The sequence below is a fragment of the Theobroma cacao genome, chromosome 5 (genome assembly GCF_053813885.1).
Source record: "Theobroma cacao isolate CCN51 chromosome 5, ASM5381388v1, whole genome shotgun sequence".
Lineage (NCBI taxonomy): Eukaryota > Viridiplantae > Streptophyta > Magnoliopsida > Malvales > Malvaceae > Theobroma > Theobroma cacao.
Window position 1 is genome coordinate 40864553 of NC_142643.1, and position 27042 is coordinate 40891594.

At 30.5% G+C, this 27042-nt stretch overlaps 3 protein-coding genes and 1 pseudogene across 5 annotated transcripts; 1 reads left to right on the forward strand and 3 right to left on the reverse strand.

The window, feature by feature from the left end:
• Window positions 1–4325: 4325 nt before the first annotated feature.
• On the reverse strand, window positions 4326–5164 carry LOC18599609 (putative glutathione S-transferase). Its single transcript, XM_007029656.3, has 2 exons — window positions 4826–5164; window positions 4326–4734 (listed from the first exon to the last, which is right to left on the reverse strand). Exons 1-2 carry the CDS (start codon window positions 5162–5164, stop codon window positions 4372–4374), a joined length of 702 nt encoding a protein of 233 aa, XP_007029718.3. The 3' UTR covers window positions 4326–4371.
• Window positions 5165–11471: 6307 nt separating this feature from the next.
• Window positions 11472–13522, reverse strand: LOC18599610 (putative glutathione S-transferase). The gene is made up of 2 exons (XM_018121038.2): window positions 13184–13522; window positions 11472–11834 (listed from the first exon to the last, which is right to left on the reverse strand). The coding sequence occupies exons 1-2, from the start codon at window positions 13520–13522 to the stop codon at window positions 11472–11474; spliced, it is 702 nt and encodes a 233-aa protein (XP_017976527.2).
• Window positions 13523–16561: 3039 nt separating this feature from the next.
• On the forward strand, window positions 16562–22346 carry LOC18599612 (Restriction endonuclease, type II-like superfamily protein). Of its 3 annotated transcripts, none has more exons than XM_018120715.2 (4): window positions 16562–16697; window positions 17619–19349; window positions 20971–21067; window positions 21381–22346. In XM_018120715.2, exons 1-2 carry the CDS (start codon window positions 16669–16671, stop codon window positions 18622–18624), a joined length of 1035 nt encoding a protein of 344 aa, XP_017976204.2. In that variant the 5' UTR covers window positions 16562–16668; the 3' UTR covers window positions 18625–19349; window positions 20971–21067; window positions 21381–22346. The 3 variants fall into 3 exon arrangements, with proteins under 3 accessions (XP_017976204.2, XP_017976205.2, XP_017976203.2); XM_018120716.2 differs by having other exon boundaries at window positions 21507–22346; XM_018120714.2 differs by having other exon boundaries at window positions 20971–22346.
• A 1509-nt stretch (window positions 22347–23855) lies between these two features.
• LOC18599613 (cytochrome P450 89A2 pseudogene) lies at window positions 23856–25634 on the reverse strand (annotated as a pseudogene).
• Between the last annotated feature and the right edge of the window lie 1408 nt (window positions 25635–27042).

Sequence of the window (27042 nt, forward strand, 5' to 3'; positions counted from 1 at the left end):
CAAGACTTTTAACATAGGTGCAAGCAAAGGCAACCATCACCAAAACATGCTCCTTTTACGTATATGCTCTCTCCATGTGTCTGCTTGCACAACTTCAAGCAGTTATCATTTTTGCAACCTGCTAATTTTATAGTCTCAGCGCATGTTTTGCCTGGTGGATTCTTTGCCATTACCTCTTTGCCTGTACATATGCATTAAACCAGGTTAATATTAGTCCAATACATTTCTAAAAACAACAACACTAAATGTAAAGAATGTACATTTTAAAAAATAATACACAATATGCAATACAACTAGAAGCTAAACAAAAAATAATATTTGCTTCGATAGAGTTAAAATGACTTATAAAGTATGGTGATGGAATGTACCAGCAGCATAAAGAAGAAGCAGTAACATGAAAATGGCCGAGACCTGGATGTTCTTCATGACTTTTTCTTTTTCCTCTTTTTTTTTTTTTTTTTTGCTTTTGTAAACAGAGAGTTCTGGATATTTATAATGGGTTGAGGGCAAAATTTGGAAAGAAAAGCTAGTAATGTAGGTACGTGTTTGTTTTTTGGCTACTTCACAGGAAAACGATTGAATATCACAATTAATGCCAATAAAAGCAAAAATGTAATTCAGGAAAGGAGAAAAATGCTTCTCTTATTAATTTCTTATAGGTAAGAAAGGAAACAAGCAGCATAATCATATATGTGTGTATAGCTGATATCAAGGATAATAATTCCTAAATCAAATTCATCTGTCAACAACCAATAAAATCTTGCTCATTGCTTGTGTACATAGCAGCAGTTTAGGAATATTATCAATACCTCTTTATATCTTTGCTGTCCTATCGATGTACATTTAAACAAATACGTTAAGCTGTAACTGTACCAGCTTTAAAGATATTAAGAAATACGATTACCAATTAAATTTTGTGTATAAGATGTGATTTTTTCATTTAATTTTGATATAAATTATTCAAAATAGTTCTTAAATTATTTTAAAAAATTCAAATAAGTTCTTATTCTTTAATTACGTTCAATTAAATTTATATATTTTTATTTTGAATCAAAATAGCTCTTATAATTAATGATTGACTAATTATCATTAGACAAAATACCGCTTTTTATTTTACATCTATATGACACTGACATGACATTTATATAGAAGATGAAAAGTGTCAAATAATCATATTATCAAATTAAATTAATATATCACGTCATTATCATTTATGATATACAAGCATGTATAGTTTTAAGTATTTATAAATTAGTTAGATATAAAGTTAGGGATTATATTTGATGCGTTGACCATGTATAGTTTCTATATACTGTCAGGTTATGAGATAGTGCCACTTCATCAAAAAATAAAAGTTTTAGAGACTTGAAAATTAATATAACCAATTTTCTTTTAAAAAAATAAAAATAAATTTTTTTATCTCTCTCTAGTTCCCTCTCACACAATCTCCCCTTCGTCTTCTCCCATTTTTCATCCATTATAAGCAGAAAATGTTATACTTAATACTTCTATAATAAAAATAATTTTTTAATGGAAAATTTCAAATGAAGTTTAATATTTTTTTTGTATGATGAACAAACTACATTTAATTACCATAGAAAATAATAAAATTATTTAAATCATATGGTCTTCCTTAGCAAACCAATGTCGCCCAGAAGGCGATGTGTTTGCTAAAATAGTTTGCCTAGAAGGAAACTTGGGTAGAAGCGGTTATTATTTTGTTGTTTAGTGTCTGTGTTTTAGTGAAGCTGTGATTTGTTGCTGTTGGACAGGAATTGATTTTTTTAATAAAAAAAATTTGGAAAAATTCGTTTCATCAATGAACTTTATAAACTATCCACTTGTGGTAGTGGAACACTACAACTGAGAACTTGGCAAACAAAACTTGCCCGCTCCAAGTGTAGCGTGTAAGCAATTTGAAAAGAAACTTTCTCATCAGGTTTTATATGGGATCATACTCCAAAAATACATGAATCAAATCAAACCAATCGCCCACAGAACCCACAAAAAAAAAATCAGTTGCACTGGTTTTGATTAATTGCTGCAAATATCTGGCTTCGGGTGAGAGAAATCTATTGTAAGGAGAGAAGAAGAAGAGGAGATTGGATGAGAGGGAGATGGAGGAGAGAGAAAAATTTTGTTTGTTTTAAATGGAAATCTTAATTTTAGCTCTTGACCGTAGCATGATTTTAGAGATTACATGACTCAAGGAAATTCCCTTATTCTTGCTCTTGATTGTAGCATGACTTATTTCCTGATTCTTGCTCTTGACTGTAGCATGATTTTAGGAATTAGACGATTCTAGGTCTTGTAAATACTAGTTTTCCTTTTTCTACTTTTCCTTGTAGGAACCGGTCAACCTTTTTTCTTGTATAAATATAGTATACAATTGCATCAATAAAAATTATCTGAGAAGAGACAATTAATCTCTTTATGGTATCAGAGTAAGTTATAGTGAGCGAGCAATTCTATTATCAAAACATGGCCGGAGACAAAGACAAGGCAAGTTAGGAAAGTGAAGAATTGGTTGCGAGTGCTAGTGCATCACAAAGCAAGGCAGTCGACATCAATTCTCCAAACTACTTGCATCCCTCCTATCATCTTGGTCTCATGTTTTTGGCTCATCCTTTGGGTGAGAATGGCGAAAATTAACTTTACTTGGAGAAAGAATTTTCTAAACGCCCTCCAATCAAAAAATAAAACAGGCTTTGTGGATGGATCAATCAAAAGGCCGGCAGTTTTATATCCAAATTTTCAATTGTGGGTTCAATGCAATGTAACAGTGCAATCATGGCTTGCAAATGCATTATGCAAGGAGTTTCAAAACACTGCTACACATGTGGATACCGCAAAGGAATTATTGAATGATTTACAAGAATGTTACACACAAGGCGTTGCTCCATGTGTACATGAGTTAAGGTGTGCAATTGCACTTTTACAGCAGGAGAAAAACTCAATTTCTTCCTATTATGGGAAAGTAAAATCAAAATGGAATGAGATTCAATCTTTTTGACCCATCTCAACATGTAATTGTGGCTGCACTTGCGAACCAATGGGAAAGGCAAGAGATGCGAGAAAAAAAGAAGTTATTTGATTTTCTTATGGGATTGGAGTAAGAGTTTTTTGATGTTCGTTCATAGGTTCTAGACACTGAATCATTACCAAACATTGGGCGAGCATATACTATGACAGCATAGAAGGAAAACTAGTATTTACAGGACCTAGAATCATCTAATACCTAATGCTACAATCAAGAGCAAGAATCAGGAAATAAGTCATGCTACAATCAATAGCAAGAACCAGGGAATTTCTTTGAGTCATGAAATCTTTAAAATCTCTTAAGTTTATTTTTTGATGAAGTGGCACTATCTCATAACTTGATAGTGTATAAAAACTATACATTATTAATACATTAAATATAATCTAAAAAAAAGAGATTATGTGTCAAATAACATTTTAAATTTATGCACTTGTTACATTTACACGCGAGGGTTAATGTTTAAAGTTTCAAGTTTTTTTTCTCCTTTTAAATTTCCTCATTTGCTTAAAAAACCAGAACAACATTTATTATAGGCTTTCTTTCATCAATTAAATATATTTATTTGCTAAATATACTATCGCAATGTGTTTCTTACATCAATAGAGTCCCTTTGATAAACAAAATCGGATCATCTTATCTCTTTTTCATTTCTTTCAACTTGGCATTAATTTTAGTAACTATACTTATCCACATATTAGTAAGTATTTTTGTAAAAAAAAAAAAAACATACAGGTTAAAAAATAAGTAAAAAGAAAGCAAATCAAGGCAACAGATTTAGATAAAATCACTGTCAAATTTTGGTAGGAATAAAAAAACTATATCATGAGTGTATAACTGATTAAAAGTTGATCACATACTTACAAAAATAATATTGTAATATTAGGATATCAGATCTAGAAAGACTACTTGCTAATTCATTCATAGTACGAAGAGATTTACCATTTGTCTAACTAGTTGCAACTTTAGATCAGCTTGAATTATATGAACAGTAATAGAAAGTACATTTGATGAGTTTGCTTGAAGGAAAAAAGAAGTTAGACATGAAATAATAATATATATATAATAAATTTGTAAAACATTATAAATTAGAGACAAATTTATATTATTTTTTAAAATATATAAAGATTTCTGCGTTACACAATAAACTTTATTGATGATAACTCAAAACTTACAATACAGAAAAATAAAGATAAAGAGATCGAGAGATCACTTCCACCATATAATTAAGTATGCGGAGACCAAGAGCATACGGAGACCAAGAGACTCTTAGCATTTAACATTTTTTTTTTTTTTATTTCTTACGAAGAGAGAACACCTGCATATCATCGATCTCATTTTTCCGCTGCTAATTTTAGCTGTGATTGACGGTATTTTTTAAAGAACCGAACCAACTTTTCCATGGGGAACAAGCTGTCTTTGACAACATGAATCTGTTTGAATTCGCTCTTCCAATTGTCAAGGTGGGGGTACTTATCACGGTTGAAGAATTCTACGCCAGCAACTTCCTCAATGGCTTCCAACCATATAGTAGTCCAGCCGAAGGCAACGTCCAGGAACCCTACCGTCTCACCTCCAAAGAATTTCTTACCCTTCTTCATTCCTTCAAGCACTTCCATGGCATCTGATACTTGCTCAATTTCCTTCTTTAGCTGGTCTCCTTCAGCACATAATGCTCTCTTTGAACCTTCAAGTAACTAAAATAATATGTACAACTGAGGAATCCAGCAGAAAATTAGAGAAGATGGGAATGGAAGTGAGATAAAAATAGATGTACATTATATATACCATTTCATCCATGAGGCGAGCCCAAAATCTTGCCATGGCTCTGTCATATGGATCAGTGGGAAAAATGGGGTTGTGTTTCCATGTCTCGTCAATGTACTCAATGATGAATAAGGACTCCACAATCGGTTTCCCATGATGAAGAAGCACAGGGACTTTCTTGTACACTGGATTGCAATCGAGAAGGAAAGAGCTCTTCTTGTTCAGATCCCTCAGATTTTCTTCCACAAATTCATATTGGATTCCTTTCAGTTTCAACACCCAGGCCACCCTGTGAACATATGGGCTATACCATGCACCCACTAGCTTAACCTCTTGCTCATCGCCGGCCACTTCGGGCATATCTGCAATTATTCTTTCTTCTTCCTCCTTTCTGCTGAAACATGTACTATAGTTTTCATTAGTATAAATGATATTATATGATGCATGCGTGCCGTTCTTTTATATTAAAAGAAATTAAATTTTGGGTTCAAGTCGTTCTCATGCATGACGTCCCGAAGAATTAAATTTTGTTAAAATTAAAAACAAATCCTTTGCACGGAAATCGAGTATAATTTCTTTATATCTAACTAATTTATAAATACTTAAACTTCCTGCATGGAACTCGAGTAATTGAGTCAAACACTTAAACTCAAGTATCAAATTTCTTATAATTAATTTATTAAAGGATATTTTTAAACAACAAAAGTTTTTTTTTTTTGGTATAATAATACAGAAAATCCTTTGATGTTTTAGTAAAAATACACTTCTCATTAGTTTGAAAAAACTTCTCTGTCCCCTCAAAAAGTAACATTGTCAGTTATTAAATTAACTTTAAATGAAAAGACAAGTGCATTTTTTCTTTAAAAAAGAAAAGACAAGTATACTCTATATTATTTACATCTCCATTTCTATATAACTTTAATTTTAATTTTTTATTTCAAATTTTATCTCTTTTCCCTTTTTTTTTTTTCCTAAATCTTTTTCCTAGTAGTGACATTTAGGTAGTTATAAATTACGTTATGAGATTTAATTAGTATTATAACCATCTTTAATTACTATCAAATTAAATTGGATTTAAACTAATTATGATTCAATTTGATATTAAAATATGAAATTTAAATTATTCTATACACTAAAAGTAGAGTTATTAAACTTCACAAGCGATATTAGAAGGTTGACACATGATTTACATGATATATTTATAAAATTAATTAATTATTAAATAGACATATAACTCACCTAACTTGCTTATGGGGTTTAAGAATTCCATTACGGATATATAGAATAATAATCCTAAATGTTTTAATTATCTTTAATTTAACTACATGTTAAAAAGGATGAGAAAGGAAAAATAAAACCGAGTCTAAGAAATCAAACAATTTATTCAAACTTAGATTCTCCTTGTTTTAGTTTTATTTTTCTAGGAAAATGATTAAGAAACTTTTTCCTCCAGAAAAAAGACCCCTATTTTTTGCTTTTCTCTTTTTCCTTTTTTTCTTTTTCTTTTTGAAGAAAAGGGAAGAAATGAAAGAAAAACACCCTATATTGTTTTTCCTTATACTTTTTTGTTATTGGAAAGAAAAAAAATTCTTCTTTTTTTCCTTTTTTTTTGAAAAAGAGAGAACTGAAAGGAAAAAAAAACTTCTCTCTTGTTTTTTGTTTTTGTTCATTTTTTTCATTTTTTTTGACATTTTTCATAATAAATATCACTCATTATTTTGAAATTTTGGCTAAGAAATAAAAAGGTTATGAAGAAGATATTAACAAAAATTAAAGATGAAGAAATAATGAATGTAAAAACCATTGTCTCTTTCTTTTTATACAAGAGAAAAAAAGAAAGAAAATAAAGAAAATAGTTTTTCTTTTTACTTTTTTTTAAAAGGGTCACCTAGACAAAAATTATATACACATGTTGATTTTTTTGTTTTATCAACATATGTTAATTTAGGGTCTTTCTATAAAATAAGTTAGCATTACTTTACTTACAACTAGCTTTACATGTTGAGTTTAAGTTTGACAAGAAACTAATGGTTCCAAATTATTTCTTACGGTCAACCACATCAGATTAGGAAGACACCCAATCATTGCCCATTACAAGTTACAAGTGGAAAAAGTTCAACTTGAATGAGAGAGATTACCTCACAAGAGTACAGGTACTTTACCCCTACCTAAAAGGGACAAAGTCTAAGTATAGAGCTCATGCATGAACATGAATGTCCAAGTGTGTGTGAAGAAACATATAAACCTTTCACCTTTGACCGCTCATTTCACAACCTTTATCCTAAATGCCCCACATTTAATAAAAACAATAAGCAAATAAAATAAAATAATCAAAATATAAATAAAGAAAGTGAATAACAACAATGTTATTTAAAATTAAGGAAAATAAAGTTAAATATCGAATTGGGATCAAATAATTAAGACTTAGTATAACACACGATTAATTACTGGCTTAACTCTCGAACTCCCCAACAAAGTCGTCAACCTACCATAACAGGCGGATCTAGCTACCTGATTGGACAAAACATGGAGTCACCACCATTCTTTTTTTGTCCAAGTGTGATCGACCATCTATTTGAATTTTTTTTTTAAGTTTTACCCTAAGTTTAAGTTATGTTCATTTTAAAAAAATAGGTTTTAGCTACTGAATAATTTTTGAGATTGAGAGTACAATTTTGAACAAGGAAGGTATTAGCACCTTTGCTACGCCTGTTCAAAAAACAATAGTAACTAATTATGCATTATCATATATTAGTCTTAATCAATATTTATTGATTTCATATTTGCTTATGTTTCCCTTATTAGAGCCTGTTTGGCCTAATTTTTTTTTTAACTTGAAAGTTATTATGAAACTTTTATGAAAAGTAATAGTTTTTAAAATTAAGTTAAAACTGTTTGGTAAACTGCTTAACAAAATAAATTATATAAGCTTTAATTTTAGTTAAAATTACCATAAACAGTATTCATGTCATTTTCAATTACCTAATAAATCAAAGTGGAACAAGTTTATATACAATTTCAGATGTTAAAATAAAAGAAATTCATAAAGAAATGAAATAACTTTCAAATTTGTATAGTAATAATAGTATTAGATTTTTGTTGATTTAGCAAGCAATCAAACCATGATGCTTCAATTTCCCAAAAAGAAGAAAAAAGAGGAAACGATGTATTTGAAATTAAAATCCTTTTTGGTGAAGAAAAGAGAAAACTTTAAATAGTATCTCAATGTAACTTTGAATTTTGGGTCTTTTTTTTTCTTAATTTTTGTAAGAACAAAAAAAATCCTATTGTTGGGCCTTTTGTTTTTTTGTTAGTAGTTTTTGTAGAGAGAGGCAGAGGAGAGAGAGATTGCAATTTGTGTTGGAGAATGACGATTTGCAGAGTGAAGGAGAGGATAGGGAAATTGATTGAAAGAGGGATATTTCTTGAAAAGCTAACATATTTTAAAAAGAAGAGAAGAAAAAGCTCCTTTATGGAGCTTTTTTCTTTTAATTTTTATTCTTTAAAAAAAATTATGTTTTTTAAGAGCTTCTTGAAAATTCTATTTGGTATGTTTTTTACTTTTAAGAGATAAATAAGTTGAAAAAAAAAAACTAGACCAAACAAGTTATTCATTTATTTATTGTCTTCTTCTTTACTTTTCATATTTCTTTACATTATTTAAATATTGACAATTTTTCTCGAGTTTTTTCAGCACTTTTGGCAAAACTAAGAAAAATCTCCACACCTCAAGAACATTCAAAAAAATTACTTATTTTTTTGAAGAGATTCCATCATTGGATTATTTCGGTATTTTGTGACAAAACTTGAATTAAATCTTTTATTTGCTTATTTAGCCTTGTCGTTATCCCTTTCTTTTTATAGTTTTTTATATTCTTTTTTATTCCTTTAATTATTATTATTATTATTATTATTTTGCTTAAAAATAAATGAAAATATATTAATATTGGAATTTTTTTATATTCTCCTACACTTTTGGTAGAATATTAGAAATTTTCCAACATTTTCATTATTTTTTTAAAAAATAAATAAATGAGAATCATTGAATTGGAAAATTTTTTATATCCAACACTTTTATGGAATCTTAGAAAATTTCCAACATTTATTAATTTTATTATTACTTTTAAAAATTAATAAATGAAAATCATTGACATTAGAAAATTTTCTAAATTCTCTAACAATTTTAGTAAAATTTTAGAATTTCCCCTCAACTAAGAATTTTGAACAAAATTACAACTTTCTTAAAATTCAATAATAGAGAAATTTCATGTTTTTGCATTTATTCACATTTCATTTTTTATATTTTATTATTTAAAAATAAATAAATGAAATCATTTGTATTAAAAATTTTTCTAAATTCTCCAACTCTTTTAGTAGAATTTTAGAAATTCTCCTCACCTAAGAATTTAAAAAAAAAATTCGTTTAACTTTATTGAAATTCTATAATTGGATAGAGTTTCACTAACCTGTGTAATCAAAATAAAATGCATATGATGCAAGTAAATAAATATCATAATGCAATTTGCAAATTGCTCATAATTTTTTTTACTGCATATTTATTTTATTATTTCCTTTTACTTTTTTTCTGTAATTATTTAGGAATAGTCTCGTTTGTGAAAATAATTTTTGAGGCTTCTTCTAACACTTTTGGTAAGATCCCATAATTGATTTCACTTGAGAAATTTGCACTTGCAATTTCCTTAAAATTCCCTTTATTAGGAGATTTTTCCTTAAATAATTATTTTTTTAATATTAAATTTTTTATTAGGAATTTAATTTCATCATGTTTATATTTTTTTTAATCCTATTTTTTAAAAAATCCATAAATTAAAGTAAGCATATAAAATAAAATAACAAATGAAATTAAATGAACAATAAAATAAAGGCGTAGGATCACCTCCAATGGGCTTAGCCTAAATTTATTCAGGCCTTATTGAGCCCAAATCTTGTTTACTTGTTTTCCTAAATTTGCAAATGGCCCAAATCTTTCTATTTTCCTTTTCTTTTTCTTCTTCCCAAACGGGCCGTTTTTGACTCCGCGAGCACTGCGAGACGATCCGATGACCTTTCATGACTGAGAGGTTTCAAAGTGATAAAAGTGGAGAAGCATTTGGTGTAATTGGGAAAAGGAAAATTATGTGAAATATTCATTTACGTGGTTGTTAATTTTACACGAGAGGGTTAATGTTTAAAGTTCAAGTTTCTGCTCTCCTTTTAAAATTCCTCATTTGTTTTTTTTTTAAAAAAAAAACAAAATAACGTTTACTATAAACCTTCTTTCATTAATTAAATATATTTATTTAGCAAATGTACTATCACCATGTAATTCTTGCATATATATAGAGTCCCTTTGATAAAGAAAATCGGTTCATCTTATCTCTTTTTCATTTCTTTCAACTTGGCATTAATTAATTTTAGTAACTATACTTATCCACGTCTTAGCAAGTCCTTTTAAAAAAAATCATACAAGAAAAAAATTTATTTCATCAAAGAAAACATGCAAGTAAACAGAAAGCAAATCAAGGCAATAGATAACGATAAAATCACTGTCAAATCTTGGTAGGAATAAAAAAACCTACCATTTGAAAACTATATCATGAATGTATAACTCATTAAAAGTTGATCATATACTTACAAAATAATATGGTAATATTAGGATATTAGATTTATAGATAAAATATCCAACGCTCTTAAGTTTTGATAAAAATTATATGAAGGTTCATTAATTAGTTTGAAAAATAGACATTTCGTCTCAAACGAGTATCTGTTGTTAGATGCATAAGTTTAACTATTAGTCAACCATTAAGGTTTTTATTAATTTGCTGACATAGTAATATTTTTTTAAATAATTTTATCTTTAAATATGTCAAAAATTACAATGTTATATAAACCTTTATTTTTATTTTTATTTTTTTCTTTTTTTACAAAAAAATATTACCTTATTCTCCAACCATATCCAGTCAAATTTGGTGTTCTTCGACTAGATCTAACCAGATCTAGGGCGCTTCCTCAATGGAATGCCAGAGCTTTCATTTGAGGGAGTGCCAAGCTCCTCTTGGAAAGCACTAGATCTAGAGCTCCAAATTGAGCTAGATCTAGCGCTTCTCAACATCGAAGAGTGTCAAATTTGGCTATGGGATGGCTATCGACATAAGGGAGCGTCATCGATGGATCAATGTTTGAAAAAAGAAAAAAGTTGAGAGAAAGAGGAAAGCGTATTTTAAGCTTTTCATTTTTTTATTAACGGTGTTAAGCCTTTAAGGTTGAGTGTTTATTTTTTAAACAATAATCTTTCGTGTAATTTTAATCAAAACTTGAAAATGTCTAAATAATTTACCCTAGTTTTATAATAAGACTATTTGCTAACTCATTAATAGTATAAGAGATCCGCCATTAGTCTAACTAGTTGAAACTTTAGATCAACTTGAATACGTAAATTAGAGACAAATTTGTATTATTTTTTAAAATATATAAAGATTTCTGAGTTACACAATAAACTTTATTGATGATAACTCAAAACTTACAATACAGACAAATAAAGATAAAGAGATCGAGAGATCTCTTCCAGCATATAATTATGTATACGGAGACCAAGAGACTCTTACCATTTAACATTTCTTATTCTTTTTATTTCTTACGAAGAGAGAACAGCTGCATATCATCGATCTCATTTTTGTGCTGCTAATTTTAGCTGTGATTGACGGTTGTTTTTAAAGAACCGAACCAACCTTTCCATGGGGAACAGGCTGTCTTTCACAGCATGAATCTCTTTGAATTCATTCTTCCAATTGTCAAGGTGAGGGTATTTATCACGGTTGAAGAATTCTACGCCAGCAACTTCCTCAATGGCTTCCAACCATACGGTAGTCCAGCCGAAGGCAATGTCCAGGAACCCTACCGTCTCACCTCCAAAGAATTTCTTGCCCTTCATCATTCCTTCAAGCACTGCCATGGCATCTGATACTTGCTCAATTTCCTTCTTTAGCTGGTCTCCTTCAAGATATAACACTCTCTTTGAACCTTCAAGTAACTAAAATAATATGTACAATTGAGGAATTGTATTGAAATATTTGACAATTTCATAAGTCTATAATGAACAAGATACTTAAAATTTTGTATTGTCTTTTAACATATGAAATAGTTTAAACCAAGTATCAATTGAATTCGATCTCGAATTTAAAGTATTTGTTAATATGATCGAGAAATTGCTAACTTGCACGTTAATATGTCAAAAAGCCGTGTTCTTATTAAACAGAAAACACATACACTTGTTGTTGATCTTAGTGTTAATTAGGTGTGCAGTAAATTTGAGTTTTATGAATTCTTTGTGATCAATATAATTAATTAAATATGTTAAAATTCCTTCATTATTGTAAAATATAACTTTGAAAGAGAATATTAAAGAGAGGTAGTAGAAATTTAAGAAGATCTTTTATTTCATTTATTGTTTTAGTATATCTACCATCAACTACAATACCTTTATTTATAGTCACATATAGATGAAGGGGAAACGAATTTACATAAATAGAGAGGATAAACTTAATAAATAGGAATGTACATATAATGCATAAAATCAGAAGGTAGGAATGTACTAATATAAATACGTACATTGGATATGGGGAGATGTATTGGATTTTATAAAATACAATGGATATTCATATATATTCATAATATTCATATGTTTTAACAAAAAAAAAACAATATATTAAACATCATTGTTCAATTTTTATCAAATTTACATGTAAATTCTAGGAAAAATTTTTCTTTCTTTCCATTTTCTTGTTTTATGGCTTCAAGAAAATGCAAAAAAGAGTACGTAGGCGTTAGAAAGATAATTTGTAGCCAATTTCTTAAAAATTTAAACTAATTGGAAGTGATCCATCTGTATTATATAAAAGTTTTAGTATGTCTCCTAAAATAAAGAAAGATGCAAATTGAAAAATGTTTAATAACTTTTTTCAAAAACCTTGCACGTAAAGTCCGATGAACATGATAACGGAGAAAGAAATTAATGAAAAACAAGTAAAATTTTCAAAATTTGGATTCGAATATCAATTCTGATATTATGTTTAAAAAATAATTTGATGATCAATTATTTTAAAATTTTAAGTTAATTTATACGAAACTATCGATTCTTTTTTAATTTTAATATAGGGAATACTTAGATTCTTTTAAAAGGCAAAAAAAAAAAAAAATAACGCAAATCTCGTAGGTGCCTAGATCTGAAAGGTGTTCCCCTCAATTAACATATCCCACCAACCTTGCTAGCGCGAATTTACTAGCCGGAACACCAACCACCGCCCCCTCCCCCTGCCTGGTGTAGGAAGAGTAGTGATGAATCAAGCAGAAAGTTAGAGAGATAAAAACAGATGTATATACCGTTTCATCCATGAGGCGAGCCCAAGATCTTACCATGGCTCTCTCGTATGGATCAGCGGGCAAAATGGGATTGTGTTTCCAGGTCTTGTCAATGTACTCAATGATGAATAAGGACTCGACAATCGGTTTCCCATGATGAAGGAGCACAGGTATTTTCTTGTACACTGGATTGCAATCGAGAGGGAGAGAGCTCTTCTTGTTCAGATCCCTCAGATTTTCTTCCACAAGATCATATTGGATTCCTTTCAGTTTCAGCGCCCAGGCCACCCTGTGAACATATGGGCTGTACAATGCACCCACTAGCTTAACCTCTTGCCCATCGACAGCTATTTCGGACATCTCTCCAATTATTCTTTATTCTGAAATATGTATATGTATTTCGTTACTATCATATATCATATATACTATGCTTGTGTACACGTTTTTCACGATGCCAGTCCTTAATAAAATTAAAGAAACAAAAAGGAAACTGAGTACTAAAATTAAAGTGGATAATGTGTAATAATTTGAGTTTAGCTTAGCTATAAATTCAGGTATTAGGGATATTAATAGAGATTATTATAGATCCTAAGTGTAGTGTTATCTTATATTAAAAGATAAAAAAGAAAGAAAGAAAAACACATATATTTAGTTATAGATTTAAATTATATTATATAATAAGTACAAAAGGATGCTTATATATCAAATTAACGAAATTAAATTTTGGATTCAAGTACTCATACATGATGTCCCGAAGAATTTAATTTTGTTAAAAATAAAATAAAACATTTGCTTGCAACTCGACTATAATTTTTCAGGTTTAAGGGGCAACTGATTTTTTAAGGAAAAAAATATAATACCAATAACAAAATTGGGTCAATCTCAAGTATAAATTTTCTTATAATTAATTAATTAGGGGCTATTTTTAAGCAACAAAATTTTTTTTTGGGTAAAATACGGAAAATCTTGAAATTTTAGTAAAAATACACTTCTTGTTGGTTTGAAAAATCTTCTCCATCCCCTCGAAAGTAACATTGTCGGTTATTAATTAATTTTAAATGAAAAGACAAGTATTTTTTAAAAAATAAAGACAGGTATATATACTCTATATTTTTTATTTCTCCACTTCTATGTAATTTTATATAATTTTAATTTTTTGTTTCTATTTTTATCTCTTTTGTTTTTTCCTTTTTCCTAATTTTTTTATAATAGTAAGATTTAGGTAGTTATTAATTACGTTATGACATTAATTAGTATTATAATCATAATTAGTATTATAATCATATTTAATTACCATAAAATTAAATTGGATTTTAAGCTAATTATAATTCAATTAGATATTAAATATATGTAATGTAAATTATTCTATACATAAGTATAGCTTTTAAACTTCACAAGCGAAATTAGATGATTGACACATACTCTAAACGTACATTTAAGAAAATTAATTAATTAATAATTGGCATGTGGATCATCTAATCCGCCGGTGGAGTTTATTTTCACTAACTGTGTATAAACTGATAATCTTAAATGCATTAATTATTTTTAATTCAATTATATATTAATTTTGGATATATGTAACTAATTAAAGTATTTTGGTTAAAACAAATTATCTTAATTACTGTAAAATATAAAAAAGTTCAATGGTATATATACAAATTGAGTAAACGAAAAAAGGGAGGTTGAAATCGTTTAAGAAATAAAAAAAAAAGTTATCTTTCATTAGACAGGTCAAATAAAATATTATAGTACTCTCTTGCAAGAAAGTTGGGCCAAATGAAATTTAATAGACAAGTAGTTTTAATAAATCTTGGATGTTTAATTTTCTCAAATTATTAATGTTATTTGTATATAATTACAAAGATTTTTTGGTATTATATTTTAGGTATAATATTCAAAAAATTCTCTTAATTATTTAAAAAATTTTTAATAAGTTATTATTATTTTATTACGTTCAATTAAGTCCCTATATTTTCATTTTAGATTGTTTTTTTAAAAAATACTTTTATTTTGTGTTAAATAAACCCTTATAATTAATGATTGACTAATTATCATTAATTAAAATACCAATTATCATTTTATATTCAAATGATATTGACATGTTATGGATGTAGAAGGTGCAAAAAAATATATCAAATAATCATGTTATCATTCCACATTAACATGTCATGTCATCATCAATTATAATATGTCAATATACCACATCATATATATTAATACACTATGTTTATGATATTTGATATAAAATGACAAATTACATTTTAACTAAGTTAATCATTAATTATAAAAGTTTATTTAATTTAAAATAACAGCAAAAGGACTTATTTGATTCAAAATAAAAATATAAGAATTTGATTGAATGTAATAAAAATATAAAAATTTATTTAAAATTTTTTAAATAATTTAAAACTTTTTAAAATATTATACTAATATTTTATTTTTAAATACTTAACAATATTCTCTTGCCATATTTTCTCCTTCTTATTTCCTGCCATATATGGCAATAATTAATGATGGCGGTGGAACCTATATGGCTATTAAATTAAATTTAAACCTAACCAGTGGTAATGCTTCATTGCATTCCTCATAGCAATGAATTTATTTCATATTATTAACAGAATAGCAAAGTAAAAGGAAAACCAACTGTTTCAAAATTATTTTTGAAATGTGTCATTTTGATGAGAAATATTGTCCTAAACTTTTTCATATTTTTATTGAAATCTAACAAAAAAAAAATGTTGTATCATCAAGAGAGTTAACCCAAGGATCAATTTGATGAGTTGTTAATTATGAGTAGAGGGACATTTTTCCATTAATAATATAGTTTAGGGACTAACCTGAATATAAAATTACAACAAAGAGACCATTTATGGCATTATTCCTAATTTTCTTTTCTTTTCTTTTTTATAAACAAGAGGAAGTTTGACTTTAAAGGGAGAATAAGGGAGAAAAGATTCAATAATTATTCTCCTAAAGAGATATAACAATAATTAGATAAAATTTGAGTTGTTTTACTGTATAAAAATTTTATTGCCAAGAAAATTATCTATTTTCAAGAAAAAAGGAAAATATTTTTAATTTGAGAAAATAAGATTTTGATTTAGCTTACTTTATATTAAAATTGATTTCCAATTCCCTGATGTCTTTAAGGCACAAACTTTAATAAGTAAGTTTAAAACTTCAAATTTCATTCTGTACTCTTCCTTATTTGTTCCTTGGGCTTTGCATTTGATGGGCTTCGTCACTACTGTTCCTGGTTCCCCTTTTCATTGGGCCCAAACAATAAATTATTGTACTGTCCATAATCGACTTGTGTCGGCCTAATTCTGTTGCCAAACAGGCCCCGATTCTTCCTTGCCTAAAACCCTTTCCCCCTAAAACCCTTTTCTTAAACTTAACCCTGCAACATTTTTCGCTTCATTTCTCAGGGGAAACAAAATAAATAAATAAAAAGATGAATTGAATGTGAAATTGCGTCTCGTCCTTTTTACCATATCCCAGTCTCTATGCATCGTTCTTCTCACAAGCTTCCATGGTTAGTCCTCTCTTTTTTTATTCTCATAGACTTTTTCTTTATATATATATATATATATATATATATATATATATATTCGTTTTAAACTTGTAATCCATTTAAGGTGTCTGATTTTTTATGTCTCAATGAACTGTAACAATTTATTTCTCATAAATTTCAGATACCCATAGTTACAATTTTGATTTTTTTAGCATAATAGCCCCATTTTTTTGGTGTTTGATTGTTTAGCCATACTGTCCTTTTTGGTTTTAACGGTCTCTTCTGAAGTCAAATATTCACTTTTGTTTTCTTAAAAATAACATGAAAGTTAACCAGTGAAGGCTTTTAGTTGTTGCTTCTTACTTTTTTTTTTTTTTTTGAAGAATCAGAAATTTTTTTTGGGGATTATCTGTGAAGTTTTGCCATGGCGTATGAACTTGTTTTTGTTGGTTAATAGCATTGATGGTATATACCAGTCCAGGGACACCGCATATGCTTACGGAGCTTTTGATTTTTATTGGCTTCGGTTTGGTTGTTGTTTTTGCTACTTACTTTTCCTATTTGATTTTTTACTTCTTGAAAAGTTGTTAAAAAATGAAAGGAGAGAGTGAAAATCAAAACCATATTTTGATTAAACAAGTAAATGGTGAAAATGGTGAATGGCACACACATTTAAACATAAGTGATGATTGCTCCCTACAAATATAAACTTTAGGCGTTTTAGTATTCCAAAGGTTAATTCTATAGGACAACATTTTAATTCATCAAAATTTATTATTTGCTTCTGTAGGCAAAAAAAATTTCTGCAAATGGAACCATAATTTTTATTGTTGGATCTCTTAATGGTGATTGCTTACCCTACCTCAATCTTTTTATATCAATAAAGTGTCATTTTGGTTCTCATAATGAGTTAATGACACTTCTTTTCTTTCCCTTGGGCAGTGAAGAACTTGCATATTGTTTTCCCTTAAACGTTCAGCTATCACCTTGCAAGAGCAGGAATATCCGTAAGATTGGTTTGCTTGTCATTAATTTGAAATATAGGAGAACATATTCCAGCCAGAGTCTACTTGAGCCAGTTAGTGAAAGGCTCATCACCAGCAGTCAATTTCTCAATCATCCTTCTCAAAGTAGTTCCAGACAATCTACTTGTTATCAGAAATTTGCATCTGAAACTCATTCTATTCTTCAGTCCAGTAGTCTGCAGCACTGGTTCAAAAATTGGCAAGAACAGAGAAAACAGAAATTGACAGCAAGCACATTTAGTGGGGCTATTGGCTTTTGGCCTTGCCGAAGGGCCCAACTCTGGCTAGAAAAAATTGGGGCAATTGAGCCATTTTCTGGTAACTTGGCTACCTGTTGGAGCAATATTAAAGAAGAGGAAGCACTTGAAAGATACAAGCTGATTACTGGAAATACAGTTTCTTTTCCTGAATTTCAGGTTTATGGTAAGATGGATGCAGAAGAAGGTTGGTTAGCAGCTTCACCTGATGGCTTAGTGGACAGGTTTGTTTATGGGTTGCCTCTCAGAGGAGTGTTGGAGATAAAGTGTCCATTTTTTGGTGGAGATATGAGCAAGGCTTCCCCTTGGAGGCGGATCCCCCTTTATTGTATTCCACAAGCTCAGGGTCTAATGGAAATCATGGACCGGGATTGGATGGATTTCTATGTTTGGACTCCCAAAGGAAGCAGTCTTTTTAGGATATACCGAGATGTAGAATACTGGGATGTTCTCAAAGTGGCGCTCTCTGACTTTTGGTGGAAGCATGTTCAACCAGCAAAAGAAATCTGCAGTAAATATGTGATCACAGATCCCCTCAGAGAATTAAAATCACTAAGGCCAGCACCCAGGCATGAATTACTTAGCTATATAGTTTATGAAAGCAAACGTGTTGTTGACAATTCCAATTTATTGATACGTGAAATAAATGGACAGCTGAAAAACTAATTTGATGAGTGAGAAATTGAATTTTAAAACAAGTCTGATTCATTTATGACAATGCTCTCCTGAGGTTTGAATAGTCATTGAAAATTTTGGTTACTCTAAGTTCTCTCATAGGATGATCAAGGTTGGAAGTTTTTGTTCAAGATAATTGTTAACCGGTATGCATGGAATTATTGTCTGGTGCCCCCCTCCATTTGGTTGGACAAAGTTGAAGGCATATGACTGCTGAAAGAGTTCCTAGGAACCTCAGCTGATGAGGCAATTTTGAGAAAAAAGGACAGGCATTTTGCCAAATAGGTTGACTCTGAAGTTTGTGATCCATCATGCTTTTGGTTGTATAACAGTGGGTTTTCCTGCAGTGCTTAAACTGCCTCGAGATGGAAGTGTTTAGGTGAGTCTTGGCTGAACCTGGTTCACTTTTGTCATGAAGGTTGGACAACAAAATCATGTAGCCATGATCCTAATACAGCCCTTCTACATGGCTGTAGAGACTTCTTGAAGAGAGATTGGGCTTGATATATTACACTACCTTAGAAAAGCTGTTAGCATCCTAATCAGTGAGCTTATACTTGGACTTGCCTTGCTCACATTTTTGGTGATCCTCCAGCTAGGTTGATTTCTCCTGTGAGAGGGGATTCTTTCTGGTTGTTTGGCTCTGGACTTGTCACAATAATAAGATTATCTTCAAAGGGGGACAAGAAACCTCATTGGAGACCTGGAATATTTATGTAAGTACTCTTTTCTTGTTCCATTTTAATTGCATTTCATGATAAAATTCATCATATCCTATGCTTAACAGGTTATGGCTGTCTTAGGATCCCTGACAAAAAGTTTCTAACTTGAACATTTTGTTCCGAGCCCCTAGGTGATGGTTGCATCTCCTTAGGTCTTATTTGTCCATCAAATCACTCCTGAAATCCAGGATAAAGATTTAGATCTTCTTAGGGCCTGGACTAGACAATTGTGATAGCTTGGGAGAATGAGGCTACAAATTGGCCTGTTAGGGAATGGTAGAAAGTTAGACAAAGGATAATCCTGCAGCCAAATAAAGGAGACTAGACACCTCAGTCAGGCTTAGATTTGGTGATGACTCAGCTTAAGGTTAAAATTTCATATGTTTTTATTTTATATAGTAAGTGTACAGGAAAAGGTTCTTAGAAACATGCATGCTATAGATTTAAAGAGAGTAATTTTATGGCGATATTTGTTTTAAAAATGTAAGTACTTGATGTGAAGAGTTAAAACACACATTCGGTACCTGAACTATGGTGAAATGTGAAAGTTAGTGCTTGGACTAATATATATATATATACACACACATGTATGTATGTATGTATACGATTTCCATCCTGAACTTTTCAATAGTGTACCAGGTTAGTCAAAACTTTAACACTGTTAACCCAGCCTGCCTATGTGGTATCTAACTAATATAATAGTGCCATGTGTATGTGCATGTTCAATAAAAATGCTAAATATTTTGTAAAAGTTTCACATGGATGCCACGTGGCATCCAGTAATCGAGTGGTCTTGGATGAGATTTTTACCACATAGGTGAAAAAATATATTTTATTGTTAATTGGCATTGAAAAGGATGTTGATGGCTCCAGGTGATGTACACTTTACGTGAAAATATTGTTAAGGCATTGGTTGGGTTAACAGTGTTAGAATTTAGGTTAACATGATACATAATTTGAAAGTTCAAGGTGCAAATTATACAATTTCGTTTTTGTCAGTTCCCCATTTGTACATTTTGTCAAAGTTATATTTACCACTCATGTAATTAACTTTAATGTTACTATAGATTATGATTGTTACATAATTAAATTATGTAAGTGAGATGCCTGCCATTAGGTAATTGTTACTTTTGAGGTTACCTTTGTGTATAAATGCACTTTTTGTCTGCTGGCCTTTTGGCCACCACTATTACTTGTTTCTTTTTTAGAAAAGAAAAAAAAATGAATTTCCTTTTGCTGTCCCTTGTTTTTCCTACTTTAATATTCCCTGTTGGAATGAATGAATTTTCACACAACAGAAGGAAGTTTAATACATATAATCAGTGGAATGAAAGATTGCTCAAGTTTTATTTTAGATGAAAGTATAGAAATATGCTTATTGAAGCCATTTTATGAAATAAGTGTGTTGTTATCTATCGATGTAAATCAGTGGAGGAAAAAATCCATCAGTCTGCTCGTAGTAGTTTGTGTATGCTTTACTAAATTTGGAGCAATTTAATTTCTAAACAATAAATCATTTGTCACTTAATAAAAAAAAAATCATTTGTCTTTATTAGCCATCATCCTTCATTTTTCTTTTTTAAATTTTAATTTCCATCTGTTTGTCTTATATCAGGAAGACTGCCTATGGAAAATCTTTATCAAACGTTATGCGAGGCAACACAAAGCACAAAAGGTTGATGCCTTGGATCCTGTACAACCAACACTATGAGGTAGGACATCTACAAAATAAGGTTTTTGGAATACTTCATATATTGGTGCACAACCCTCTTAATGCTAATTAGTAGCTTCATCTAAGTTAAATGCAATTTGAGGTGGAGCTCTATGCTGTCGTTGCTTCACTGCCTGTGACAAGAATACTGTGAATGAAAATAATTGTCTAGCCTAGTGATATTCTTTAGAGTACAGATTGAAAATCCCTATAATTCCTAATTATAAAATGAGTTTAGAAATAAATCATGTCAGAGAAAGATCTTTCAGCTTCAGTACATATTATCAGCTAATGTATTTGACTTAATAACTTAGGTAGTGGCTTATTGCATTACCTGATGAGATGCATTGCATTGGGGTTAAGTTCTTCCGTATCTGGCTGCTTGGTATCATATTGATTCAAGCAGTTATGACAATTTGATAAAATCCTGGGTTGTTCAGAATGATACTAGAGGCGCTGTACGTGGATTCAAGATAAGAGTTATGCATAAGATACCAAGAAAATTGGACTGAAGACTTTGAGATGCTTGGTTAGTGATGTGGAGGGAAAATTGAAGCAGAAAATGAGGAATGCTCTTAGAGGAAATCAAGGATGGACTACAGATGGATATTATAGCACATTGATTAGGACAGTGTAATTTTTTATTTTAAAAAGAGGCTGATGCAAGATACTGAGAAAGCTCTGAAGATAAGGAGTGTGGGGCACACCTCAAATGCTCAAAGTCACACTTTCCATTTGATGGTCATTGATTTATTGCTGTTGGAGGAATATATATGGAGGTTACCATGTGGTAACATGAATACTCTTGCTTTTACTGCCTCAAATGATTTGGTAAGAAAACATTTGAATTCTTCATGGAGGTTTTTCTTTGCGCAAATGAATTCATTGATATGATGGAGAGGGATCATGCCCGTTGCCAATTGTTAGAGCCTTTGCTTGAAGAACCATAAAACTCTTTATTAAGAGGCTTCTCGGTTTCAGACAAAATCCCATCTAAAGAAAATCGAATTAGCTTTCATCCAAAGGCTTTCAAAAAGTAGGAGTTATAATGTGTTGATGATACTCTCTTTTGTAATAGTTTTCTACTGTAAGAGTTCATTTTGCAGATATGTTATGTACGTAATTGTGATGCATTGTTATGAAGAAAAATTGATGGAACAAAAACACAAGTCAGAGCTACATCTAACTTGATTACGAAGACAGCGGGTTCATCTTAAATGTCACAGATCATTTTGTGTAAAGCTACAAGGTATAACTATTGTTGTTGATAATACTTAAAAGGGGAAAGAAGGAAAACTACTTTAATAACTAGATTTTACTTTAATTCAAGCTGATGTTATTCTTGCTGATATCTCTGGTATGATGAGTTCTTTTCGCCATCCGACTAACTCTTATTAGAACTGAACAAACAGCTTTGCAGTTTATCGAATAACTCAGTCGTGCATGAGAGCTTAATAGATCCATCAATCTTGATAAATACCTTACTAGAACTTAATTCATATTCTTTCCTCTTCCTTTATATACATTGCTTCCTAACCTCTTGGGACGTGAATAATTTCAGCATCGTTAGCCACCGCAGCATGCTGTTTGGAATCACTTTCGGTTGAACAAACTGATTTCCTTATGATGAATTTTTTCAGGAATTCTTCCAAAGTTGATAATGAGAAGAGTAGTTGTTGATGCTCAATTTTAGTTAATTACTATTTTTTTAAAATATTGCCTAACAGAATAAGAACAAGTGTAGAACAATTATGTCACAGGAGAAATGAATAGTGAAAGTAATTCAAAACAAGTAATAAGTTTACGAGTTATTTTCATATTTGGAATGTTCTAAAGAATTTGACTTGTGGATCATATATGAAGAAATTAAGAGGATTTTCTTTTTATCTTTCTTTAAAGTACATGTGTTTTATTTTTTTTTTTTTTTAAGAGTACATGTGTGCATATGGTCAAGTATCACTATTTCACTATCCAAAACTTACGCACACTCTCTAACTATGTGATCTTCTAGTAACTTCCGATAAGCTATTTTTTAACATGCTTTTCTTTTAAGTCGTTTTTTCTTTAGTGGATATGTTTTTTTCATAATAAAAACGTTATTTTATATAAAATGTGTTATCTTAGAAACACTTCACGTTTTTTCACACAGAAGGTATTATCTTAAAAGTGCTTTCTTTTACCAATGGCTCTTAAGAGAGTATTCTCATTTAGTATAGATATAAGAGTTTGACAATTAAACAAGGGAAAAAAATCATCAGAAATACAATAGAAATTACTTTTAAGACTTTCTCAAAGTTGTTCCAAATATTTTCATTACTCAACTCTTTCTACTTATCGTGTTTCGTCACTTTTTCTACTTATTGCATTTTTTTTATTCCTCACTGTCTATCATCAAAGCATTTATGCTTCAAAGATTACTTTAATTTTCTGTTCTACCGCTTTTAGTGCATTTTGTTTTACTTATTGCAATATGTCATTTTTTCGTGTCAAAAATACTCTTTAGGAATTAGAGTTTATGAGTGTGACAAACTAGATCTCTACGGACTGATGAGCCTAATTCAGAATTCATAACAATAGGGCAGGTTTATAATTTAGGATTATTATCCTTATAATAAACTTATCTGATTACATCAGTAAGCACGGAAACAAATGGCTGGTTTTATATATATTTAAATTACATGGGTACTTGGGACAAGATTACTAAAGCATCAATATCGCAAGACTTGAAACAGAAAGCACCTGAAATGACAATATCTGTTTTACATTGCGCTGATAAAATGAAATGAAGTCTCTACTCATACATAAAGAACTACAACCTGGAAAGAAAAAAAGGTTAAAAAGCAAGCAGGACAGATTAACTGCATCAGTAATCTTTTACTTTAAATTGATATTTCTTGCCTTCTGCTGGTAAAAATCACTATAGTAACTGCATCAGCAAGTTCAAGCAAAGCTTAAGCAGAGTTGCTGAAAAGGTTTTTATCCGGTAAACGTTTACCATTGACTGTGTTCTCATCAAAATCTTGAAGATATAAGGGCTTGCAATGGATACTTCATCCTTACTGAGAACTCATGCTTTTCTTCCATGTTGACGTTGTCTCCATCCACAGCTTTCCATTCAAAATGCCAGACCAAATTTGCCACAAAATACTCCAAATGAAGTATGGCTAATGCATACCCCGGACAAATCCTTCTTCCTGCACCAAATGGTATCATTTTAATCTCTTTGCTCCCTGTAATATCAAATCCCTCTCCATCCTTATTATCAGTACCAAGAAACCTCTCTGGCTTAAATGACATTGGATCTTCCCACAACTTTTGGTCCCATCCCATGTCTCCTATCATGAAATTCACAGTTCCATTTTTTGGCACCAAGTAACCATTTAAAACCACATCCTCTGTCACTGCATGAGGCATCAAAAAGCGCAGGGGAGGATATCGCCTTAACCCTTCTAAGATCACTGCTTTTAGATATGGCATCTTCTGCAAGTCATCTTCTTTCACCATTTCTTCATCATCTCCCATGACCCCTTTAATTTCCATGAACAACTTCTCTTGTATGTGCGGATATTTCACTAAATTTGCCATAATCCAATCCAACAGTGTGGATGTATTATCTGTTCCTCCATTCAGAAATTCTGAGCACAAACCAAGGATTTCTTCGACGCCAAGGTTCCTGTTCTCTTCTGGTAGCTGCAAATCTAACAAGGTATCAACATAGGATAGGACATATTTGTTGATCTGATTTCCACCTGCACTTAACTTCTCTTCCTTCACCTTCTTCCGTTCTAGTATCAAAGGGACAATTAAATCTTTCGATTTTTCTTGTAGTTCGAAGATCTTTTTCCACTGTTTACGAAACAGAATCTTTGTAGCTCTTGGCCAAATAGAAATCATACTCACTTGACTAAAACTCAGCATCACATTCCTCTCAACATCCGCTATTTCCTTGATTTTCTTTTCTTCAAGTTTGTCTCCGAAACACATGAAGACTAGCAAGCTAAACATGGAGAAGCGAAAATGTTCCATCACCTGGACCGGGTGATCACCAGATTTAGACTGAACCTTGAGCAGTTTCGAGAGTCTTTCCAGTACCAACTTACGTGCATGTGAATAAGATTTCACACGAGAAGATTGGAGCATTTCTGCTGTAAGGTTGCGGCGAAGCACCCGCCATGTGGAGCCATGGAGGGCAGTGGTGATAACAACTTGTTCTCTACCATCCAAAGCTGGAGGGCGGTCAGAAGAAATGGCACCATTTTGAACCAAGGCTTGGTGGGCAAGACATCGATCAGCAACGAAAATAGCTGGACGAGAACCAAAGTGGAGGGTGATTATAGGACCAAATCGGGCATGAAGGGACTGAAGTATACACTGAAGGTCGTTAAAAGATTTGCGGAACAAGAGCAAGTTACCAATAATGGGGAGAGGAAGAGGCCCTGGCGGCAGGTTTCGAGAGGGTTTTCTTGTTTTAGTGAGATAGTTGAAGATGAGTTTGAGGAGAACAGAGATGGAGATGGAGATGGAGATGAAGATGAAGATAAAGAAGCACGCTACCATGGTTGAGAGAAACTGATTATATGGCTTCTGCAGGAGATGCTGGGGATGTGTCCATATATATAAGAGGGAAGCCATATACCTGATTCCATCATTTCATATTTTAAGTTCATACGAGCACCACACTGGAGTTCTTCAAACTACTATAAAAAATTATCAGACGACGAAATGTAGCTGATTCCATATAAGAATAGGAAGGGCAGTACTGGAGTTAGATGACTTGTCGTTTATGGCAGCCGCACAAGTATTTGAGTCTTATCATTTTAGAGAAATTTAGTTCTGTTGTGCGCTTCTCTGAAGTTCACATTCATTGCATCAGGGAAAACATGATCCAGGCCTATGCCCTGTCTTCATATTTTTCAAACTCTTGCCCTAAATAATGAATGCTAATTAATTTATGAAGGTTAAGCAAACCATATGATCAATTCACCTTCAAGTTTAATATAACTTGAACTAGTTGAGTTGCAATGTAAACAACTTGTGCCCAAATTCATATATTGAGAATTAATTGCCACAATTTCAACTTTTAATTTTGCTCATTAATTTAATCAAGTACAACTCTGAAGATGATTGTTATCTGTGTGACATTGTCTAACATGATTTTTTTTTATACATGTCATCATAGTTACATAATGAGAAGTTTTTTTTTTCAATTATATAAATTCTCTTCTCTTATATCAAAATTCGAATTTAAAACTTTCAAAACTGTAAGTAATTAAATTTAAATCGTTATGATCAAGAAATCAAGAATGATTATAACTTGTAATTTAGAATGGTGACAAGAAAAGAATTTCGGCTTCTTAAATATACAAAACAAATAACTACAATGTCTGCAGCCCCTAGAGGTTAGAAGCCTGCAAATTCTTCTTAACACAAAAATCCAACACCCTAAAATCGGAATCAAAAACAGACGAAGATGCTTCCCAAATAAGCCAATTAGTTGTACTAGAAGCAGCTTAGCGGTAAACATTCAATAGCTGTATTTTTTTCATAAATTTTTTGTTCAGTTTTGATTTATAGGGAGATAAAGAGTTTTAGTGAACTGGAAATTTAAGTTGTTAAATCAAAATACATATCATGTATTGAAATTTTATTCAATAAAAAATTTAAAAATATTATATTTTTTTAATAAAATTAAAGATTATAGAACATAAATTGAAATATGATTATTTTTTAATTAGAATTCTCAGTATATGTATATATTTTTAAATAATATATACATTTTTATATTAACTTATTAATTAAAAATTAAAAATGATTTAAACAAAATTCAATTTTTCATTTTTTTTATTTAAAATCTAAATCATTGAAATTTATAAAAATTAATTTTTCACATTTCAATTTAAATAAATAATAAATTTTTAATAATTAATTAAAATTAAATTTATAAAAGTGTATCGTCTTGTATCTTAACATACCTAA

Bases quoted from the DNA above. Each gene is read 5' to 3' on its own strand.
- LOC18599609 (XM_007029656.3), bottom strand. From the start codon at position 5,164: ATGCCCGAAGTGGCCGGCGATGAGCAAGAGGTTAAGCTAGTGGGTGCA. The intron at 4,735-4,825 runs GTATATATAATG...ATATTATTTTAG, and splicing joins CTCGCCTCATGGATGAAATG to TTACTTGAAGGTTCAAAGAG.
- LOC18599610 (XM_018121038.2), bottom strand. From the start codon at position 13,522: ATGTCCGAAATAGCTGTCGATGGGCAAGAGGTTAAGCTAGTGGGTGCA. The intron at 11,835-13,183 runs GTATATACATCT...ATATTATTTTAG, and splicing joins CTCGCCTCATGGATGAAACG to TTACTTGAAGGTTCAAAGAG.
- LOC18599612 (XM_018120714.2), top strand. From the start codon at position 16,669: ATGCATCGTTCTTCTCACAAGCTTCCATG. The intron at 16,698-17,618 runs GTTAGTCCTCTC...TCCCTTGGGCAG, and splicing joins TCTTCTCACAAGCTTCCATG to TGAAGAACTTGCATATTGTT.